The 15,802-nt window shown below is 52.7% G+C and overlaps 6 protein-coding genes across 6 annotated transcripts; 3 read left to right on the top strand and 3 right to left on the bottom strand.

Annotated features, from left to right (window-relative positions):
- Positions 1–1,662: 1,662 nt before the first annotated feature.
- Positions 1,663–3,104, top strand: PODANS_3_8480 (uncharacterized protein; the record flags this gene model as incomplete). The annotated part of the gene is made up of 5 exons (XM_001909618.1): positions 1,663–1,787; positions 1,852–1,919; positions 1,980–2,203; positions 2,265–2,672; positions 2,730–3,104. The coding sequence occupies 5 exons, from the start codon at positions 1,663–1,665 to the stop codon at positions 3,102–3,104; spliced, it is 1,200 nt and encodes a 399-aa protein (XP_001909653.1).
- Positions 3,105–4,082: 978 nt separating this feature from the next.
- Positions 4,083–5,339, bottom strand: PODANS_3_8470 (uncharacterized protein; the record flags this gene model as incomplete). Its single annotated transcript, XM_001909617.1, has 1 exon — positions 4,083–5,339. The coding sequence occupies one exon, from the start codon at positions 5,337–5,339 to the stop codon at positions 4,083–4,085; it is 1,257 nt and encodes a 418-aa protein (XP_001909652.1).
- A 1,103-nt stretch (positions 5,340–6,442) lies between these two features.
- Positions 6,443–7,246, top strand: PODANS_3_8460 (uncharacterized protein; the record flags this gene model as incomplete). The annotated part of the gene is made up of 1 exon (XM_001909616.1): positions 6,443–7,246. The coding sequence occupies one exon, from the start codon at positions 6,443–6,445 to the stop codon at positions 7,244–7,246; it is 804 nt and encodes a 267-aa protein (XP_001909651.1).
- Positions 7,247–7,601: 355 nt separating this feature from the next.
- PODANS_3_8450 (uncharacterized protein) lies at positions 7,602–8,783 on the top strand (the record flags this gene model as incomplete). The annotated part of the gene is made up of 4 exons (XM_001909615.1): positions 7,602–7,969; positions 8,066–8,138; positions 8,375–8,711; positions 8,776–8,783. The coding sequence occupies 4 exons, from the start codon at positions 7,602–7,604 to the stop codon at positions 8,781–8,783; spliced, it is 786 nt and encodes a 261-aa protein (XP_001909650.1).
- Positions 8,784–10,100: 1,317 nt separating this feature from the next.
- Positions 10,101–12,551, bottom strand: PODANS_3_8440 (uncharacterized protein; the record flags this gene model as incomplete). The annotated part of the gene is made up of 2 exons (XM_001909614.1): positions 10,101–11,294; positions 11,358–12,551. The coding sequence occupies 2 exons, from the start codon at positions 12,549–12,551 to the stop codon at positions 10,101–10,103; spliced, it is 2,388 nt and encodes a 795-aa protein (XP_001909649.1).
- Positions 12,552–13,428: 877 nt separating this feature from the next.
- Positions 13,429–14,678, bottom strand: PODANS_3_8430 (uncharacterized protein; the record flags this gene model as incomplete). The annotated part of the gene is made up of 2 exons (XM_001909613.1): positions 13,429–14,006; positions 14,069–14,678. The coding sequence occupies 2 exons, from the start codon at positions 14,676–14,678 to the stop codon at positions 13,429–13,431; spliced, it is 1,188 nt and encodes a 395-aa protein (XP_001909648.1).
- Positions 14,679–15,802: the final 1,124 nt, after the last annotated feature.

Here is a 15,802-nt window from a genome sequence, read left to right as displayed (position 1 = left end):
TGGCCGTACGATTCAGACATCCGACGAGCCACAGGTCCGACGGCTTTCCTCCGGTGCTGTTTCGTGACGGCCCCGGCGAGCTGCAGTTCATCGACTGTTTCGTACAGCGAGCTGAAGCAAACGACCATGTATTCAGATGTAGAAGATTCTCCCGGAACAACAAACATTTCGTCAATGGCTAGAAACTTAAAACTCGAGACTGCGGCGGCCGTCTTGACGATTGATGCCATGCCATGCCTTTGGACCCCGCCGGAGAATGCCGCTCTTTTATTGTTGGACACGGACGTCAAACAGAAAAAAAGTCAGGGAAACATGAACCAGTGCGATGGGGCAGACTGGACTGAACTTTGCTCGATCTACATATCGCTACACTAATAATAATGCTGCAGATTCGTAAGGACTACTCCGCGACTTTTAATGATCACGTCTCAGGCTGCTGGCTGAACTGGAGTATCGATAGAGATTTTCGGGCTCCAAAGATAGGAAACATTGAAGACTCAACAGCCATTGGCTTTTGAGATATGGTACAGAGCAACATGTGGCCCTCGGATGGCTGCTGATTTGACACATCCTGTTTCTATCGCCCCTGACCAGGTTTGTGAGGTTTGGTAGATGTTGAAGTTGACGTGATCGGCCACCCACTTGTATCGGATCTTTAATCTGCTTTTTAGTTATATCTCTCGCGTAGATCTATCCATGACCGTGATGTCGTCAACTTCATTTCCTGTCCCCTGGTAGGATTCATGCCCATGCTATGATGGCAGGTCTTGAACAAGGCACATTGCCTGATTTGGCTTAGTTCCCGCTGTGTTTAAGCGTTTGTCTACCCGTTGGCTAGCTTGAAGACCGTGGTAGGTACTGTGGCCGAAGCGGGCCGTATCAATGCACGACTGTGACGAGGAGTAAGCCCTGGACTTGACCGCCCACGGTGCCATCTTTGTGTGTCTCTGGCTCTCTGCCCGTGGCAGAAGAAGACACGAAGTAATAGAGACAAGTGACTGTGTGAATTGGCTGCCCTTGCGCTGTCACGATGGTCGAGGCTCGAGGGTCGAGTCCAGTCTTTTTGACGGTTGCAGTTGGTTACGTATGGGAGCGTAATCCGTAATCTGTTCGCAGCCAGGGCCAATTTCCCAGATAAAGCTGTGATTGGCCACCCTTGACAGAACGCAACCCATCCCAGCACCGCCGAGTGCCCACCACCACCACCGGTTCCCCTGTCGCTTTTTACCCACGACCCGCGTTCCCCTTTCGAGAACCTGACGCTCCCTTTGCCCCCATCCCCGTCACAGGCGTCCCCCCCTAAAAAAAAAAGTCCAAGTCGAGGAGCATCCAAGCAACAACCTCGCCCAGCCCTACACATCACGAGGCACACTCCAAGCAGAAGTACCGACAAACAAAGCCTCCTAGCACCCCTAGCACCGCACTTCTCCTCCTTCCTCAGCTCACTGTCGCAGTTCTTCTTCCCATACGGTCGCAGCTGGCTTGGCCATCCACTCGTTTTGTTCACACCGCAGCACGACCTACAACGTCCTGCCGCGCCGCAGCCAACACTCGTCTCAAATTTCTCGACGTTGGCTTTTTACCCTTCTCTCGACATCGACGTGATATCCATCCGCGAGCCCTCGAGGAGCCTTCAGATCTAACAACACAACGACTGCAAAGATGGGCGTCGACGAGAAGGTTCGCGCCTCTGGCGAGCAGGTCCGAGATACCCTCCCGACAGTCAACCCAGACGTCGAGAAGTCGCAACCACCCAAGCCATCACTCCATCCGGCTTTCTACGTGACGTGAGCAGCCGACACTCCTAAAATCACGCGAATGCTCAGATAACTAATTGGTCTTGTCTTGTAGCATCTGGATTTCCCTGAGTTCCTCCGTCATCCTCTTCAACAAATGGATTCTCTCCACGCTCGGGTTCGGTAAGGCCGCCTACAACCAGGAATGCACCAGGAAGCAGAACACATGCTAAGACTTGCCAGAATACCCGGTCATCCTCACGACCTTCCATTTGGTGTTCGCTACCGTCATGACCCAGCTCCTTGCTCGCTACACCACTCTCCTCGATGGCCGCAAGACGGTCAAGATGACTGGCCGGGTCTACCTTCGCGCCATTGTTCCGATTGGTTTCTTCTTCAGCTTGAGCTTGATTTGCGGCAACTTGACCTATCTCTACCTTAGCGTTGCCTTCATCCAGATGCTCAAGGTGAGTTGCAGTGATTGGAATCTACAGACGTGCACATTGTTGGGCTAACCGTGCTACCCAGGCTACCACCCCTGTCTTCGTCCTCTTTTCCAGCTGGGCGCTCGGCGTCTCTCAGCCTAACCTGAAGGTCTTCCTCAACGTCTCAGTCATTGTCGTCGGTGTGGTCATCGCGTCGATTGGCGAGATCAAGTTTGTTTGGATCGGCTTCATCTACCAGATCTTCGGCATTGCCTTCGAGGCCCTCCGCTTGACCATGGTTCAGCGCCTTCTGAGCTCGGCTGAGTTCAAGATGGACCCCTTGGTGTCGCTCTACTACTTCGCCCCAGTTTGCGCTGCCATGAACTTTGTCGTTGCTCTCTTCTGGGAGTTCCCCAAGCTTAGCATGCAGGAGGTGTATGACGTTGGTTTCATGACCTTCTTCCTCAACGGCTTGTGCGCTTTCGCCCTCAATGTCTCGGTTGTCTTCTTGGTAAGTCTTGGCCCCTCAGACGCAACGCCACGTACGCTGCTAACCCCTTCTCCACAGATTGGCAAGACTTCTTCGCTCGTCCTTACCCTCTGCGGTGTGCTCAAAGATGTGCTCCTTGTTGTTGCCTCCATGATCATCTGGGGCACCCAGGTTACTGGCCTCCAGTTCTTTGGTTACAGCATCGCCCTTGGTGGCATGGTCTACTACAAGCTCGGCTACGAGGCCATCAAGGGCTATGCTGGCGAGGCTGGTCGCCAATGGGCTGACTTTGGCAACCGCCGCCCCATCCTCCGCCGCATTTCGATCATGCTCTTCACTGTCATGACCGTCTTTGTCCTCCTCGGCGGTCTTGCCCCTACCTATGCGCCGGGCATGGACCCCACCGAATACCTGAACGAGGCCAAGAACAAGATCGGCATCGCCAGACTATAGACGACACGACGACGCCCACCGGACGGGGAATTAATGGCATCCTATACATTTTTAATTCTCCCATTTAGTGTTAACCCTATACGGAGTTTAATCGAGCCTTCGTCCAGCTCCACACTCGTTCGAGAACAACTGACACACACACCACAACTTGATGGGACACTGACGGCTTTTGTTCTCACCACAAATGACCAAGACTACCTTCTACTGATGACCACGAACTTTGGCGAGCGCTGCGCCACTTCTTTCCAGCACATATTTTACTACCTTCATTTGTTCGCCAACTTCTTTTGAGCTCCTTTTCCTTGGCTCGCTCTAGTGGAAAGGCAGGAGTATTCAGGAATGGCGGATCTGTTGTTTTTTATTTTACCTTCTTCACACACCATTATCATACATAGATCAGCGAAAGATGAGAGGGGGAGAGATTTTGATTTCTTTTTGAGTTTTGCGTGTGGGGAAATAAAGGTCTACAAAAGGGGCGTCATGAACAACATGTAACAAAGACATGGATGGGACATGCATGATGATAGGAAGCGGGGCACATATGGAGAGGGATAAGGGGCTTGGGGTAGCGATCTGTTTTAGTACTACATAGGAGAATGGGAGTTTCTCTGAGAGGATTGCTGAATTCTCGGTGTATATGGCGAATGTGAGATTTGATGGCTTCATCAGACGAAACAAACAACCATTTAGTTCAATACAGCTTTTATGTGTGTATTTTTCACGCTCAGGATGTCTCTGTCCTTCAGCGGAAATCATGTCCTATTTGAAAAGATCATTGTATATTCGAAGTCGTCCGCATATGTTGAACATCCATAGCCAACCACTTTTCTCATGTCACTCCGAGCCATAGACAGATGATCAAGCAACTCTTGATCATTGTTGACAAAATCCCAAATATCAATTTTACCTCCCATCATGCCATCATGAATCCCATCCCAAATTATAACGCCCCAAATGCATGTTAACCCCTAGCTATATTTACAAATTTCCCCTCTCCGCCTGCTCCCGCTCAATAGCCTCAAACAAACTCTTGAAATTCCCCGCGCCAAACCCCTCAAAATCCTCCCGCTGTATAATCTCGATAAACACCGTCGGCCTGTCCATCAAAGGCTTGGTGAACAACTGCAGCAAATACCCCCCCTCGTCATAATCAATAAGGATATTCAACCTCTCAATCGTCTCCAGACTCTCCTTGAGCTCCCACCTCCTCTTCTCCGCTTTGAGCCTCTGCCTCATGGTGTCATAGTACGTAGACGGCACATTGATAAACTCGACCCCCCTCTCCCTCAAGGCAGACACAGTGGTGATGATGTCCTCGGTGAGCAGAGCAATGTGCTGCACCCCAGGGCCAGAGTTGAAAAGGACGTACTCCTCAATCTGGGACTTTTTCTTGCCCGGCGCGGGCTCGTTGATGGGCATTTTCACGAGATTGTTGCTGCTCGCCATGACGATGGAGGACAAGGCGGAAAAGTCGGTGCAGATCTGGTTGTCGTCTACGGACCAGAAGCGGTGGAAGTCGAGGCAGGACTCGTAAAAGGCGCAGGCGGAGACCATCTCGTTCCAGTCTTGGTTGCCGACGCAGTGGTCGATTCTTTTGAGGGGGACGGTGGGCATGGGGATGGGGGAGGGTTTGGTCTGGACGATGGCGCGGAAGCCGGGGAGGAAGGGGCCGCGGTAGGTGGACCGGGAGATGAGGGTGTGGGTTGTGTCGCCGTAGGTTCTGATCACGGCTGTGCGGACGAGGCCGGATTCCTTGTCGCCGAAGGACTGAGGGGGTTGGACAGAGTCGGCTCCGTTAGCGACGGCTTTGGCGTAGACGCCGTCTATGTTGTCTACTTCGAAGGCGACGTCCTTGACGGCGTCACCGTGTCTCTCCAGGTGGGCGTGGATTTCGGCAAGGAGGGCGCGGTCAGAGTCCGAGATGGGATCGTCCTCGGGGAGGTGGGCGGCGGAGCGGATGGGGGAGGTGAAGACGAAACGGACGCCGGCGTTTTCGACCACGTAGGAGGCCGTGTACCGAGAGCCGGTCTCGAGACCCTTGTAGGCGATGGTTTTGAAGCCGAAGAACGAGTTGTAGTAGGACGCGGCCTGTTTGGCGTTGCCGACCCACCAGGTTATGTGGTCATAGCCGTTGAAGTTGTTGGGAGCGCCGTTGGGATCCTGGACGGCGTAGTCCGAGTCGGCTGAGTAGCCGTTTGAGTGGGAGTTGGTGTCCGAGATGGCAGATGGGGACATGCTCACAAACCAAAGTTGATGAGATATGCAGTCGAGGACAAACTCTAAAAGGTATGATAGGTATTGAGGGAGGATGACGACGTGATAGCTACACAGAATCTCTCTTGGGCGTTGGAAAACAAACAAAGCCACCAAGGGGGAATAAGAACAGACTTATATAAAAGTCAGAACCATCCAACCAAGTCAGTCTGAGGTCGGCTTAACAAGCCCCTTGTCTTCTCCCAAGTTCCGTTCGTGGGAAACGGGGAATAAGTCCAGGACATCCGCGCACGTCACCCCCCCGCGAAACCTGGGGTAGAGCTTATCGTTTTGCCAGTGCACGAGGCATGGCTGGAGCCTCTCCCGATCGAACACCGCATGGTATCAAAGGAGCACCAGGAACACCCACAACTGGTTGCTCCAGTATCTGCAATCTTCCGTGATCCTTTGATTGGTTTCCACCACGTTAAACACAGACATCAACCGTCCCCCCGTGGCCTTCGTTTCCCATAGCTTTTCTGACTGAATAGCGCTGAATAACAGCGGGTGAGCGCGTATCATCCTCCTCCTCCTTCCGGTTCAGACGAACCTAATTCCTGGGTACCATACGTACAATGACGATAAAGCCGAATCGAGGATTGTTGTTTGCATGCTCGGGTGGTGGAACCCCAGCGGAATGGCACCGAAGCAGTGATCGCCCCTGGGAAAGCCGCACAAAGCCGCGTTTGGCCGAGTGCCGCACCCAGCTCCGGCGAGCTCGGTCTCTGACGGAGGGGCAACGGTCAGCACCGGCCTGCGACACTCAAAATCCATGAGCTTCTTTCCGTAATGATTTGAGGCACGAGACCGGTCATTTTCCTGCTTGGCTGCTGTGGTTAGTAAGTAGAAAACCAAGCGGTTTGAATTGATCAGTCCAAGGCCGCCGTGTCCCGGCTTGCTGTTCCCCCACGTCTCCTATATCCAACCAACATTCCAATCGAAACATACACAACACCACCCATTGTTTGTCACTGGTAGTGCTGCTCCAAGTTGTGGCCAGTGTTGTCAATTGATACAGAAGCCGCCAGCTGAAAGCAGTCACAAGGTTCCCGCCGATTAATCTTTGCCAAAGTTCCCCTGTCGCCATGGCCTATCTTGACCTGACCCAGCGCGATATCAACGTGCTCGAAAAAATTAAGGACCCCGAATATGATCCGGCTCTGGCGATTCAGGTCGACTCGACTCTCCCAAAAGACCCGCACATTTCCGACCCGGCTCTGTATCAATCCATCGCGCAAAGGGAGCGTGATATCATCCTTTCCATTCAGAACGTAGAGGTCCAAAACCTCAAAGCCAACCCAGCAAGAACAGGCCCTAGCGAGGAGGTCTTGGAAGGATATCGCAAAGCAGTTGCATCTTTTGACCAGCTCATCGAGGAATACCCTCAGTATGCGAGCGCGCACAACAACAGGGCGCAAGCGCTTAGGCGGCTTTATGGCGATGCGATTCTGGTTTCCGACGCCCCCAGGCTACCACAAGCATTGCGACAGAATGTCGGTGATGCCGAGCGCGTCAGAGTAGGGAAGATTCTTCTAGGAGATCTCGACCGAGCCATCTCGCTTCTTACGCCAACCACACGATACTCCCGACTCTCTCCCCAGGTGGCCAAGACCTTATCCAATGCTCACACGCAAAGGGCCGCCATATATCTCATGACTTCCAAGCTGATGTTGACAAAATCTGTGCTTGTTGACGAGGAGCGGCCGGAGGCGAAGTGGACAAAGATCGAGTTTGAAGAGCACGCCTCTGCAGACTTTGCCCTGGGCGGGAGGTACGGCAACGAGATCGCCAAGGGGTTGGCTGTGAGCACAAATCCAACAGCTAAGCTATGCGGGCAGATGGTTCGCGAAGCTATGAAGAAGGAGTATGGGCCGGGCATTGCTCCATAGTTCGGACATGAAACGGGAGTTGGAAGTATCATTGATGATGTCAAGCGCTGATATCCGAATGTCTTTCTATCGGTCTGCATAGGGTAACTGGCGTTGGTGGTTCATTCGTTGGGCGAAGGTTAGCTAAGGTAGCTAGCTATATATGGTATGTAGATAGGCGATACATTTTTACGAGTTCTTTGGGAAGCCAAGGCGCCTGAACAATGACATGTAAATACAAATGTTGCGCCCAGACACATGTGAATAGCCTCACCTGCGGAGTGTCTCCAGAGTCTGCTGTGTAGACCTCCCCTTCTCCTTCTCCTCACGGTTGATCCTCGTGGCAGCTGCAGAGAGACCAATGAATACGGCGAAAATGGGGTCCGCGACGCGGGAGATGATGTATCTTGGGGGAGACATGGTTGTGGTTATTCTTGCTGGACAATATCTTGGAGGGGTTGAACTTTGCAAGATTGAACTTCAAAGTCGCAGTTGTCTTGTTTGCGCTCTCGAGCTGCCCCACCTTTTGCAGCTGGGGGCTTGGCACGCCGAGCCAAGAGTGAAGCAAGGAACCTGGCGCACTGGCCATTCCTTAGTCATCAATTTTTTTAACGGGCCAATCCGCCTTGCCCGCTCGAATTTTGGCAGCCCACAAACTGAAATTATTTCGGGTGCTTTCTCAAGAACGGTTCTGTCTCTCACTCTCCGTGCCCGCAGTCGACCTCCAGGGAAAGGCAACAACAGGTATGTCACGCCCCCCCTCTTTTGCTGCCATTTCGAAAAAATTGTCTCCACGACTTTTTCCCTTCCCCAGTAACTAACCTACTTCTTCGACAACAGAACCGACAAAATGAAGTTCTTGAAGACCTCGAGAGTGTGCCTTGTCACCAGGGGCCGCTATGCCGGCAAGAAGGTACGACGATTTTCACCGAACCCATCTTCCTCACCCCCCAATCGCCAGTCATCGAGTGTCCGAGTAGCAAAACATCGAATGGGAAATGGGAATTCAATGGTTGGATGACTGAGAGGAGTGAATCGGGAATCGGAGCGGACATTTGCGAGGACGGCGACCGTGGGGAGAGGGAGAACTACAGAAAGGAAACAGATTGCGCAAGGACAACAAGAGTACTGACTGGGCGATTTCTGCAGGTTGTCATCATCCAGCCCGTTGACACCGGCTCCAAGAACCACCCCTACGGCCACGCCATCGTTGCCGGTATCGAGCGTTACCCCAGCAAGATCACCCGCCGCATGTCCAAGACCAGACAGGAGAAGCGGTCGAAGGTCAAGCCCTTCATCAAGGTCATCAACTACAACCACTTGATGCCCACCCGCTACACTCTCGAGCTCGAGGGTCTCAAGAACGCCATCTCCGCCGATACCTTCAAGGAGGTCTCCCAGCGTGAGGACGCCAAGAAGAACGTCAAGAAGGTCCTTGAGGAGCGCTACACCAGCGGCAAGAACAGATGGTTCTTCACTCCTCTCAGTATGTTTTCCTCGGTCTCCTTGGGCTTTGGGAGCAACAGTCTTGACTAACCAACCACCAACAGAGTTCTAAATCGTCTTTTTTTCCTGAATCGGCTGGGCGGGGCGAACGGGTTTTTGGGGCTGTATTCAGCATTTACGGAATAAAAATCTGATGGCTCTTCAGCTGAGAATTTGACGGCATGAACGAACCACACGTGTGTTCCGGGCGTTCTTTGTCGCGTCGCGTTTAAATCCCTTGGTCCAAAAGATGCATGATATCCACAACCGGTACGCAAATGAATGATGACCGGGGCCCGGAGAGGTAGAACCACGGGCTGGGTCCGATAGAGGGGGGAAATGCCCGCGGGAAGGTTGCGTGGTCCGTCAGTGACTTGAAGGTCCTGGACATGAAATGGGCACGCTTACCTTGGACGATGAATCGAGCTTGTTGAGAATGCCTGCTGGTCCCTTCCGTTGTGACTTTGAGCCTTGCTTGCGCCACGCCGCTGAGCTTTTCGAATGACGAGCCATAGTCTTTCCAACTGTCATCTGCCTCGTGCTGTTATGGGTGAACTCTTGTAGCTACCTAAGCACGCTGTTGACAAAATAACTGGCACTGCCAAAGGGCTGAACCGTGGCTCGAAGGATAATTAATAGGCCTTGGGAGATAGTCAAAGGCCTGCTTCCTATTTAAAGGGTATAAGTTGATGTTATTATACCTATTACTGACTTGTAGTATCAATTATTGTATGTTATTGTATCCACGACCTGCTAGGGTATCTGCACTACAAGCCGGAAATGAGTTCCAGTCAAGCCTTCACGTGTTCATTATTCATACACAGAATCTCGGTATCACTCTTTGATGTCCAACGCAAAGAGTTATAGATTAACATGACGGACCGCAGGTTAGGAAGAAGAGGAGACATTCCAAGAACTTGTGTCCTAGTTAACATCACTCGGCAAAATATTTCCTGAAAAATTGCTGTCATGATGAAATGGGAACAGTAAACAAGACGAGTTATATATCATAGGTAGTCCGACATAACCAGACACACACACACACAAAAATCAGAATTGAGAAAAAGTTATAACCTCCTCAAAACCACAGGTCAATACCAACAGAGAAGAGAGACAGAGAAGAGAGAGAGAGAGAGAGAGAGAGAGAGAGAGAGAGAGAAACCAGAATAACATTCAAACAAACATGCAAAACTCCCCCTCCCCCAAAAAATCCATCCCTTGAGAAAAACCCCCTTACCAACTCCATCCCATGTAATCAAAGCCGTTCTCTGTATGCGTTGTCCTGTTATGCTACCTATCACCCTACCACAGATGCAAAGCCCTCTCACACCTAGCAGGTGAACCGAACCTCCCATGCATTTCCAACCCTTGTAGTATAGTAACCACAACCTCACCGGTGCCCAAGCAGCACAATCTCATTCTCGTCATCGTCGTCTTCTTCTTCCTCCTCTTCCTCAGAGCTCAAATCATCACACGACGAGCTATCCTCCTCCTCTTCGTTAACAGCAGCACCCCCCGGGCTTCCAAGCGAAGTGAACGCCGTCCCCGCATTAGGTATCCTATCCAACTCCCTATCCCGTCCCCAAAACAAATCCAGAAACGTATCCTCGTCCTCGTCATCATCGTCGTCGTCCGCTTCACCGTCTCGGACCTGCACAAAATCAATGAGTTCCTCTGGCGTTAGTTGGCGGTGGTGCTGATGCTGGTGCTGTGGTTGTTGGGGCTGGACTGAAGGGGCGGGTAGCAAGCCAGCAACAACAAGGTCATGTTCAGTCAGGGGCGTATTATTAGATGCGGCAATGGTGGCGGCGGGAGGGGAGACGTCAATACCATTTCCCAGGCTATCCGGCAGCCCTCCCAACCTCTGAGCTCTCGCCTCTTGTTCCCGACGTGCTCGCTCGATAACCTCGTACGCAGGGAGAGGGGTGGAGGATCTGCTTGGCAAGCTGAGACTAAAAATAGGGGGTTCTTCTTGCCCTGGCGGCTGGGAGCCTGCCGCCAGGGGTCCAGCGTTGCTCGCGGGCAGGGCGGTAAAAGTAACAGCTTCGCGCTCATGTCCAGGATTGAGTGTGGCCGGTTCTGTGAGCTGCCGCTGCTCCTGACGCTGCGATGCCTCCTCTTGGAGTTGTTCTAGTCGTCGCTCCATTTGCTGCGTCGGCAGCTCTTGGTTGGTACCATTAGGCATGTTGAGGAGTTGCCTTTGAATAGTGTTGTAAGAGTTGCAAAGAGAGCACTTCAGCCCGAGCCAGTGGTAAGTAGTCTGGCTTTTGGCGCTACAGTCGTTGCAAGAGATGATGGCACGGGCGTCGATATATTCTGGCGGCATGGGCTGCGCGAGAATGGCAACGTCAAAGTTCCGGAACTGAGTCTCCATGTTGACGCAGCTCTTACTGCAGATGGGGCATCGATAAGAGGTCTCCATGTGCATCTCGAAGCAGCGTTTGTGGATACTGTGACCGCACTGCATGAATACGACAGTCTTCATCGAGTTGAAGAGGTAATCTCCGCAAATGGGGCAGTCGCAGTCTATGGACCGCTCGATGCACTTGTGTTCGCCAGTCATGGAGATGCAAGCCATACATTTCTACGGGAATGTCAGCGTACCGAGGTACTAGAGAATAATGGTGCATGTCATCGAGATGCTCACCTTGCAGTGGAAAAAGTCCTTCCCCAACCCTTGCCCGACTCTGCAGAGCCCGCAGTCTGAACAATGGTAGATGGGCTTGTTAGGGTCGTCATTCCAAAGCTTACAGATGCCACAGTAATAGTTGGCCGCAGACTCCCCACACCTTGCGCACGTATCCGAAGCCTTTTGGGCGCAGCCACAAAGCATACACAGCATGTGTTTGGTTTGCTGGCGGGGCAAGACATGGTCCTCGACGGCATCGTGACACATTCGGCATGTGTACCAGCGCTCGCAGGTGGCGCATTGTAGCTTGACGTTCCTCCGATAGTGATCGCAGCCCAGGTGTCGCTTTTCTTGCGGACCATCGGATGCCGGACTCTCGACCTCGCCATCCTGATCCATCATAACTGCAGGGGCATACGTCGGCTTCAGGTCCTCCGCAGTCAGGGGCAACTCCAGTGGCGCAGATTCGGTGCTGAGTGGGTTCCAAGCTTTCAATGCCTGCAACGCCCCGAAAGACTCTGGTGATGCGTTTTGGTCCGGTACTATTGCCCGACCCATTAGGGATTCGGGTCGAATTGTTGATTTCAGTAATCCGTTCTTTTGTTGAGCCAGTGTGTACTTCTCCGTCAACAATTGGTGGACCAGTTGCGCTTTGAGGTTTTGGGCAATATCCATCTCCTGTATGCTCCGAATCTTTTTCCGTAGTTTCCCCATGCCGTCGTCTTCAGGCAAAGGGTTTCTTCGCATTATGTTTGCCTGGCGTGGTCCATCTGCTGCGTCAGAGGCCGTCCTCGGAGGGGCGGACGGGGCGGGAGAACTTGGTTGTCGGGCCGATAATGTGTTTGGAACGACGGTAACTTCTGGGGTATTCCGTAGCATCCCTTCCGCCTGACTTGGTGACGATGATACAGCATTGGTGGTTGGGGTCGGGAGCGAGGTAGGTGGCGGTGGGGTCGACTCCGGTGCTGGTGCTGGTGCCGGCGCTATCGCTGGCACAGGGCTCGAGGAAGTCTCCCCCGCATTTCTCTCTACCATCACCACGTCCTGGTCGTCCTCCATTATGGCATTCTCTGGAACAGAGGTCGATTCTTCCACCGACCTCTGTCGGTTGTGTCGCGATGCTGGTCGTTCCTCGGTGGCGAAACTCGAAGAGAAGCGGCGGGCTTGTCGCAGAACAGGCGTGATGATGAATTCAGAGACCAAAGAGGTCATCGCAGGACAGCGGCAGCGTAGGGCAAGTTTTCACCTTGCTGAGACGGTTATGAGAGTAGGGTTGGTGGGCTGGTAAGGTATACCGGAGAAATTAGGGCTTTAGGTTGAAAGAAGGAAATTTGGGTTGTGTAAAGAGACGGCATGTGGTTTTGTGGAAGCATTGAGCGCCATGTCGTCAACGGGCGGGCTCGATCTCCAGCGGCCAGGTCTAGGATGCTGTGCCAGTGGGCCTAACGGCCCCCCGGTAATTACCGCCTTTTCACACACTTCGTATTCAATACTACCTGACCACCAGGACCTTCGCCTCCGTTTTTACCATGTGAAAGTGAGCGGCTATGGAATTGTCCTGTCTATGCTTGACACGTGAAATCATTGAGAATGGGTGTTTTTGAATCAAACAAAAATGAGGCCTTGGTTTGGAAGCAGCAATCCAGAAAGCACTGCTGTATCGCCTTTGAAATTCAGTGGTACAGTGCCAACACCGAGCACCAAGTGCCAGGTCGGGTGCGGTAACAGCTCAACAGCGTCTTTGTCGCAAGAAATACCGGTCGCCGTTTGTTTCAACGGTGTACCGACTTCGCCGTCCAAATCTAAGGGTCTCCAAAACGTTCTCGAGGGGGGAAACCTCCAAACCCCCGGCCTCGATGCGATTGCAAACCCAGCATTTGATATCGACCCCTGGTCAGGCGGTTGTGTGGGTCTCGACCCGGGAATGTGGTAGCTAAGCCCCGGGACGGTCTTGGCTCCCGGTCAAACCGTCGACAGCACGAACAGCCGTTCCTGACTCTTACTTTCGTTGGCACGAGGTTGATACATATCTATTGTTGTTAATTACGAGTCATACATGGATATTATACAGTACACTAGCACCTTTTGGTTAAACCTCTTCGAGTTGGAACTCTGCGCGAACGCCCAAATGATCCGTCACCCAGGCTTTCGCCAGACCCCAAGAGCGCTTTAACTTCTGCCGATCTGCCTCATCTTCGACTTCAACATCCAGCCCGAAAGTGCCGTAATCAAGCAACCCTGCCTTTCCGCAAAAGAGCACCTTGTCCATTCTGGACGTTCCATACCGCTGTCTGTCATTGCTGCGGCCCATCAATCCCCATGTCGCCCCAGCCTCGTCTCCTTGTTTGCCGCCAGTCTCGAGATACGCATCCTTGAGCCTGTTTTCCTTGTGGAGGGTCCAGTCGAAGCGCTCGATGGCGTTGAGGTCTCCCGCGAGAATGCCAACATGTGCCTGGTGCAAGAACCTGGCCGCCGTAGCAAGCTGCGCTGGCCGCTTCGGTGGCCGGGCCACCAGGGATTCCAGGTGGGTGCTGCATACACGAAGGACTTTGTCTCGTGGGATGGCAATGTCGACAAAGAGGGCATCACGCTGCATCGACGAGTTGGGGTAGTAGACACGGAACACGGCCTTGATGGGGAGCACCTTCGGCACAAGAATGCATGTTCCTGCATCGGTCGTCAGCATGCAAGACTTCCTTTCGCTGGCTTGTCTCACCGAAAGAACCCACCATAGCCAAATCCGGGAGGAAAGTCGTGGAAGTCCCAGTTCTCTCCAGTCAGGTCGGTCACATTGTAGTTTTCCCTAACCCACTCGTCGTCCGCTATCACATCCAGGTCAGATGCAACCATCTCGTTGAACATGACGATGCACGGAGTCCCGTCTTGAGAAGCCACTAATGATCGGACATGGTTGAGAGCAGCCCTCATGCGAGCCACGGGCACGTCCAACTTGAAGTCGATATTCCAGGACCATACAGAAAAGCGTGTGGGTGTGTTGGAACCATCCACGACATTTTTGGTTGGGCTGGCGAAGCTCCTCCAGTGGCCATTGACAAAGGCCGAATAGCCCTGGTGTCGGGGCGCTGGTTCAGATTTCCAGCCTTGGAGTGGGTTGAACATGGTCTTGTTATGTCCAGTGACGACGATGCGGGACGCTTGGCGTCTCTGGCGATGATACTGCGGGGGAGTGTGAGTGTTCGTGTTGGTATATATGTTTCGCGGGAACGGAGGCCACAGGCAACCAACAACAGTCTTGCACCGGAGGTGGCTTTCTCCACGACATCCGATCAGGACGGAGCAGGGACGGGTCCATCTCGGCGACACTTTAAGAGACAGCATCACTCTCCCGGCTTTTGGTATCAAGGGTCCTGTCAATCAATTGGTGCGTCCGACGAACCCGGGATCCGAGGTGGGAGCGGCAGTTGTTGAGAAGTGTGTGCCCCCACTCAGCCACAACAGGCACGACAGCACACAAATTGTTAGTGCAACGACACACATTTTGAAGCCTGTTGCCTGATTGCTGAAGGGCTTCGCGTGCTGAAACTTGGCAGATGTCTATTTCTTATCAAAAGTTCTCATCGATAGGTTTTTGTGAAGATAACGACTCATTGGCGTCGACCCAAGTGCGGGCTTGAGGAACATCTTGCTAACACTTACATGTTGTAGGGATTCAGCGACGATAGGGCCGTGCCGCCCCTAAGGTTCTTGGGTGGGATGAAGAACGCCACTTACACACGTAGACGGCAGTCCAACAGAGCCTCACTAGCACATCGCCGTCCTCTCTCACCTTCCTAATCGTCTGGTATAGCAACATATGCCTTTTTGGATTTATGATACAATGTCTCTTCCTTTTCTCCCCGTCCCGCGCGTCCAATGCTTTGCCTCTGCTTGTACACCATCATGCCGCGTCATACTATACAATGTTCAGTCGCTGGTCAGCCTCCGACTATTCCGAAGATCGGCGTCGACAGATACCTCAAACGTTGTGAAGCATACACGACTCCGGGAGGAAAAGAACATCGCATCAACCCATCGGGGTCTGCCGTTGTTCCACAGATGGCGATAGCCTCCCCCGCAAGCTGGACCCTCACCTATCGGTCGACCACAGCACTACATCTGGCTCTCAGCCCCTTCTGGCAATGAAACGCGCTGGCTGACATGCATATAGATGCCGTGTGATTGATAATGCGATAATCGCGCGCCTTGAGGTTTTACCTGCTCATAGTCGGAGACGGACGATCTTCTCCCTTTCCGGTCATAATTGGTCTTTCCATGTGCTGTCAAAGGTATGAACTCAAAGTTCTGACAGCTAGAAGCTTGTCTTGCTTCATATGATCTACTGCCAAAAAAGGTTTGCACCTGCGGTCCGCGTGTGTTTTACAAAAGTGAGGTTCTCACAGCCTGCTCAGGTCTGGTGCCTCGCACAAGACAGAAATCTACCAGTGGCTGCATAACCGTTATGT

Source organism: Podospora anserina, chromosome 3 (assembly GCF_000226545.1).
Source record: "Podospora anserina S mat+ genomic DNA chromosome 3, supercontig 2".
NCBI lineage: Eukaryota > Fungi > Ascomycota > Sordariomycetes > Sordariales > Podosporaceae > Podospora > Podospora anserina.
Note: the sequence above shows the minus strand (reverse complement) of the source record. Positions and strands in the feature narration are given on the sequence as shown.